We start from the raw sequence: 6,898 nt of genomic DNA, 5'->3' as shown, positions 1-6,898 counted from the left end.
AATTAGACTTAATTCATGCACTAAATATGTTGGTGATATGAGGCTGGTTAACAAATCCAGAAAAATAGAACAGGATTTGGAGCAGCAATGGAAATGATGCACCAAGACAGATAGATCATTTTAAACAAATATTAGTAATAATAAACAGATAAATTAAAAAAAAAGAATTTAAACCCATATATATATTTTTTCCAGAATAAGGTGAAACCAAAACTATTATTTAATTATTTCTTCTTATAAGTTGCTCCCTGTTGTTCAGTTCAGGCCTCAGAACAATGATGTAGCATTTAGGGGCAAAGATGCAACACAGTAAACCACCCCCAGAGGCCAAGATGGAGAAGATCTCCACAGCCACCATGCCCTTTCCACTTGTGCTCAGGTAGGCTGGAATAAAGGACAGCCAAACACTACAAAAGAGCAACATGCTGAATGTAATGAACTTGGCTTCATTAAAACTGTCAGGTAACTTGCGGGCCGCAAATGCGGCAATGAAGCTGATAATGGCTAGCAGGCCCATATAACCCAAGACACAATAAAACATGGTGACGGACCCTTCATTACACTGCACAATGATTTCTTCTGTTAAAGAGTGCATGTCCAAATCAGGGAATGGGGGAGATGTCATCAACCACACAGTACAGATAGTTGATTGAATAAGAGAACAGGGAAGCACAACTGAGTAGGCCAGTCTTTTCCCTACCCACTTCCTCATGCTGGACCCTGGCTTGGTGGCCATGAAAGCTACAACTACAGTGATAGTTTTGGCCAACACACAAGAAACGGCCATTGAGAAGGTGATGCCAAAAGTTGGTTGCCGGAGGAGGCAGGACACTTTGCTAGGTTCACCCAGAAATAACAATGAAGAGAGGAAGCAGAGCAGGAGAGAGACAAGGAGAGAGTAGGTTAGGTCCCGGTTGTTGGCTTTGACTATGGGAGTGTCTCTGTACTTAATGAATGTTCCTAGCACCAAAGCTGTGATGAAGAAGAAAGAAAGGGCAAATGATGCTAAACTGATCCCTAAAGGTTCTTCGTAAGAAAGGAAGGTAATCGTTTTCTCAATGCAGGCAGTTTTGTTCTTGGTCGGATACTGAGCTTTTGGGCATCTGAAGCAATTAGTCATATCTGAAAAATAAACAAGGTCAAATTTCAATACTGATTGAACAATTTTTTGTCTTCTTCACTTACATAAAATTACACCTATTGGATCCATGTGTTTTAGTTTTCAGATATAAATGTTTTGATCTCCTTATTCTGAAAGCTATTATACTGATCCAGTTATTACGTTTCAAGCATATTTTGCCTTCCCTATTACTTCTTTGCTCACATGAAATTCAACCTATTTCTTCCATGTGTTTTAAGTGTTCATATATGAGTGTTTTTTATTTTGGTTTTTTGGTTTTTAAATTTATATTCCGCTTTATGTTTTTAATAAAAATCTCAAGGGTGTTTACATCATATTAAATCAATAAATCAATATAACAATAGCAGGGTGATGTTCCTCCAGCATCATGAGGGGCCTCTTTAGCAGGACTGCTGAGTCTGGACCTCGTCCCCTATCCCAGTTGGAAAGGTAGCTGCCTGCACGTTCGAAAGAGCCTTGCAGGGAGCTGCCTGCTCGTTCAGTGTATTTTTAGGCTTATTAAAATCTTTAGTGTGCAAAGTTGATAAAATCTGTGTTGATAGCCTTCTAACTGCATTTCTTTTTCACAAAAGAACATAAGCACCTGCTACATCAGGCCAATGACCCATCTCATCCAGCTTCCTGATTTCACAGTGGCCAACCAGATTCCTATGGGAAGCCTACAAGCAGGACCTGAGTGAAACAGAAGTCTCCCCCAACGCCCACGCTTCCCAGCAACTCGTATTTGAAGATTTCAGTCTCTGATGATGGAGGCACAGCAAAGCCACCAGAGGTCATAGGCAAGAATAGCCTCATCCTCCATGAGTTTGTCCAATCCTTCTTTAAAGCCTTCAAAATTTGTGCCCATCACTGCCTCTTGAGGTAACAAATTCCACAGCTTAATCATGGACTTTATGAAGAATTTAATTTTCTTTTGCCTGTTCTGAATCATCCCACATTCAATTTCCTCATATGCCCCAACTCTAATGTTATACAGTGGTGCCCCGCAAGACGAATGCCTCGCAAGACGGAAAACCCGCTAGACGTAAGGGTTTTCCATTTTTCAATGCGCTTCGCAGGACGAATTTCCCTATGGGCTTGCTTCGCAAGACGAAAATGTCTTGCGAGTCTTGAGATTTTTTTTCGCTCCCCAACCCCTTTTTCTAAGCCGCTAAACCGCTAATAGCTCTAAACCGCTAAGCCGCTAATTGGGTTGCATCGCAAGACGAAAAAACCGCTAGACAAAGAGACTCTCAGAACGAATTAATTTCGTCTTGCGAGGCACCACTGTATTTATCCTTTTTTTATCTTGTTGCTCCTTACTCCTTTTGCAGTAAAATTACCCCCTCAAATGCTACCGTCTAGCCTTGTCATTGTCCTTGTAGGATGAAAAATATGAGTGCTACATAACTTACCATCCTGGTTTGATATTTCCCCTTCTGAACATGGAGCACAGCCATAGCAGCAAAACTTTTCCCCTTCTTTCTTTTTCTTCTGATTCCCAGGGTGGCAGTGGTCATTACACAGAGAAAGGGGAATCACCTATCCATAGCAGAAAAGTCTTTTAGGAGATCAGAAAAAATGGTTGTTTAGTTGTCTTCTATTAATGTGGTTCACCACTCAGGGGAAAAAAAAGGTTCAATATAAATAACTGGCTTACACAGCTGTGTTGTCTATGGATCCCATTATTTGGAATCCCATTAAAACCTATGGCAAACTTTGCAATCATTTTGCAGCAACAAACTCCCCTTTTTGCAGTGTCTGACTTTCCCACCATGGTGCTATACTGCTCCCCCCAAATCCAATATTGTTCAATTCACTCCAAACCTGTGCCAAACTTCTGAATTCATGGATTGGGGTGACTGGTAGGGCCCCAAGTTTGGCAGGTCAGCCACACAGTTTGAGGGCTCTCCAAAATGTTAAGTTTATTCTGCAAAATAATTGAAAAACCTCTCAGCAGGAATTCCTTTTAGCCCTGCCTGGAGATGCAAGGTATTGAACCTGAGACCTTTTGCAAACAGTATGTGTTCTGTTACTGAGTTATTGTCTCCATGCAAGAGGAAAAGACGTTACCGAATGGGCTCCTGTGCATTAATTTCATTTATATGCTCCAAAGCTTTGTTTTATACATATATATAGAAAAAATAGCTATTAAAAATGTACTGGTTTTTTTCCTTGGCATTTCTAGGTGATGCCAATTTTGAATGTGCTCGGCAGCCACATTTTTCCTTGGCCATATCAGATAGAAAAAAACAGTTTTAAACAAAATGCAATTCCTGACACGCAAAGAACACATCATAAGAACAGTGGGGACCAGAAGGATTCCTAGAATGCAGACCTGATTAAATCCTCTGTGCCACACAAGCATATCTTCATGAATGATGAATGCTTCTCCTTCAAGAGCATCAGGATCAACTTGTCCAACTTTCATTTGAAGGAAGGACTTGTTTGGAAATGTGATCATGTTCGTGATGTCAAATCCACCTCTTAGTTCCCTTTTTTCATTAAAGGACATTGTTTCTCCTGCTGAGTTGTTAAACGAAATGCCTTGCAGAAAATAGTGGAGCTGATTCAAAGAGAAAAAGGTAACAGAAGGTACATATATATAATGAAGACCAAATATCAAGAATCAGATACAGTGGTACCTCGGGTTACAGACGCTTCAGGTAAGAGACACTTCAGGTTACACAACACTTCAGGTTACAGACTCCGCTAACCCAGAAATAGTGCCTCGGATTAAGAACTTTGCTTCAGGATGAGAACAGAAATCATGTGGCAGCAGTGCAGCGGCAGCGGGAGGCCCTATTAGCTAAAGTGGTGCCTCAGGTTAAGAACAGTTTCAGGTTAAGAACAGATTTCCAGAAGGAATAAAGTACATAACCAGAGGTACCACTGTATTTTCATATAGCTTATAGAAAAGTTATAACAAAGCAATAGATGGATCTATACTGTACAGGAAAGGGGGAACTAACAAAATGTTATCTCTTGACATCTGGCCTTGGAGAAATCGACTCACTGAAATAATATATTGTTTGCAACACATTACCTGCCAAGGTTGCAGATCTCGAAGTTCAAACATTTTTTCTCCCCCCAGTGCTCTGTGCTTTGATCTGTATGAATAAATAGCATGCAACGAATGAGCCACAACAAAGACAGCATTGTAGATATTGTAGCTGTGGCTAGTCATGCCCATTTCGAACAGATGCCCAGGAAGACACTCTAACTTCTCCTCCCCTGTACAGGTTTCATTAACTTGCATGATCAGATCTGGAAATGTACAGTCAAATGCTTGCTCCCAGAAGTCCTTGAGAAAACCATCTGCTGGGTTCCAGTAAGGTTTTATGATCTGAAGAAATTCATTGAACTCGAGAAGGTCTTTTGAGTGAATGGTAAAGGAAATGGCACCTTCAAAGAGCTCAAGATCCCAAGACTTTTGGTAACTCAATAGTATGAAATCAATCTGTGTTGTCATGATCCACACCTTTCTAAATGTTGAGCTTTCCTTATTTTCAGGATCTCGTAGAAATATAAGAAATCTTAGCCAGCTCAGTGACAGAGAATCTCCATAGACGATGAATGCATTGGTTTTATCATTTGTGAGACCCACATAATAACTTTTGAATATGTCAAAAACATCATGCATCATTTCGAAATGATATGTTTTCTGCATTCTTTTTGTGAAGGCTGAACAGATCCCATGCTGGTAAAGCAAAGGCTCCAGGGCCTGCAAGAAATTTTCTCCTCCATCATCATCCGTGACAAAGAGTCCAACCCATGTCCATCCAAAATGCTGAAGCAAGTTGATTATCGCCATATACTGATGGGCTTCATTGGGCACCATGCGGTAAAAGGAAAGGAAGTTATCTATATCAGTCTCCTTTTGTGGAAATGAGCCATATGCAAGCTAATGGGGGGGGGGGACACACAGAAATCATAAAGATAAATATAAAGAATTACCTTTAGCATGTGGCTGTTTACTCAACAAATGTTGAAACAATTGCTAGTGTTCCAGACATTTAAGTTGAAAGATGCTTCCTGTTTAAATTTAATTTGAGTTGTGGTGATACTGAAGTATTGAAGAACTGTGGTTTGCATGTTCAAGGTGCTGTGTGTGTGTGTTTGTGGTGGATGTGTTGTTGTGGATGCCCGGGTACATGCATGGTGGGATCTTGAACTACATCCAGGCAGGATCTCTGGGGTCTCTTCAAAGAAGAGGAGAATGAGTTGTCACTACCTATCAATGGGACAATAGAGTGCAAGACGGAGGCTTGTCTTAAAATGGACTATTTTCATGGCAGGGGAACTACCACCTTCTAATTCAGAGCTACATTGGCTGGAGGATACATCTCCCTATAGACATCTGAGTCAAGAGCAACATACAGAAACTCTCTAGCCCTGCACATGCCCAATAGTGCAAAATAAATTAGGACCTTTAATCAGTTATCCAGGCTTTCTAAGGAGGCAAAGTCTATGCTCAGCTAAGTCTTCAGGTGGTCCTGGCTCCTTGCAGAGACAACTTCTCTTGCAGTTGATGTGTGCCATAGGGTGTTGGTGTTGGAAGTGTCCAAGGTGCTGCCTGCTGCCTGCTTGACTCAGACTTTCACTGGTGTAGCCATTTCTACTGGTAAGGAGTAATCTACGTTTCTGATAGACATTTCAGCTTGTAATGTTTCAGCATCCGTCACATTTACCATCTGAATATTAAGACCACTTTCAGAATGGTAAGAGAAGTGTGTGATTTGCGGAACAAAAATTCATGTCTCTACTCATAAAACCTACCTGTGGAATCTTGTAGAGGCTTAAGGTATCAGCCATCTGGAAGGAGGTGTCAGAGTTAATACCTCCGATTACGGCTATGAGGTTTTTCTGCGAGTCACATTTGTAGTTGGGAGCAAATCTATGCATTTTAAAGAGCAGCTCCAGAGTGTTACGATAGGTCATCCTTGCATCATTATAGCTGTCATAGATGTGGAAGCCTAGTGTGACATTGGGCAAGATATTGGGATTCTCATTTATCACTTTTACAGCAAATGCCAAGGCAAGGATGTGCTGATAGAATTTTGTTATCATGCTGCAAATGAAGTTAATTTAAAATTTCAGAGGAGAATTCTACAATGCAGGAAGTAGATGATACAAATTGCCTTGTCTGTCTCAAACTGATACATATTGAACTAAACATTGTTATCTTTTATGGTGGCTCTAAAATAACAAATATCAAACTCTTCAGCCTAAATAAAATGAATTATCATCATGCCATTTCTATATTACTTTGACCATCTTTTAGTTAGTACTTCTTTGTTTTTTAATACCCCCCCCCACAAAAAAAGACTACAACAATGTCTACATCTTTCTCTTTGTACGCAAAGTGGCCATGAAGGAGACTATTCTATTCATCTAACCCAGAAATTCAATAATATTTCATTGCATTAGTTACAGTTGCTACCATCCTTATACAAGGCAGTTTATGGTATTCATTTATTGGATTGCACTATGCATTTGCTTTAAAAATAGTTTTCAGTTAAATAAACAAGCTAAACTGAGAGAAGCTAGTGATTACTTTAAAAGCAACATTTTTTTAAAAAAAGAACTAATCAGATCCAACCTACCACAGTGTGATTCTATACATTTCTAGTCAAATGCAAGTGCAAATGTGTTCAATGTGAATAACTGCCAAGTATTTTTGTATAAGATTGGAGACTTGTTTTAGGTGCAATCATTCATTTTTAATATACCAGAAGTCACCTCTTAGATAGCTGTGTAAGACAGGCATAGAAAAAT

The 6,898-nt window shown here is 39.9% G+C and overlaps 1 protein-coding gene across 1 annotated transcript; it reads right to left on the bottom strand.

Moving 5' to 3' along the window:
• Positions 1-220: 220 nt before the first annotated feature.
• Positions 221-6,061, bottom strand: LOC310662650 (vomeronasal type-2 receptor 26-like; the record flags this gene model as incomplete). Its single annotated transcript, XM_083409594.1, has 5 exons — positions 221-1,122; positions 2,536-2,662; positions 3,459-3,686; positions 4,167-5,024; positions 5,900-6,061. The coding sequence occupies 5 exons, from the start codon at positions 6,059-6,061 to the stop codon at positions 221-223; spliced, it is 2,277 nt and encodes a 758-aa protein (XP_083265720.1).
• Between the last annotated feature and the right edge of the window lie 837 nt (positions 6,062-6,898).

The sequence above is a fragment of the Podarcis tiliguerta genome (genome assembly GCF_965153285.1).
Source record: "Podarcis tiliguerta genome assembly, chromosome: 13".
NCBI classification, from domain to species: Eukaryota; Metazoa; Chordata; class Lepidosauria; order Squamata; family Lacertidae; genus Podarcis; species Podarcis tiliguerta.
This window is presented reverse-complemented; position numbering and strand designations above follow the sequence as displayed.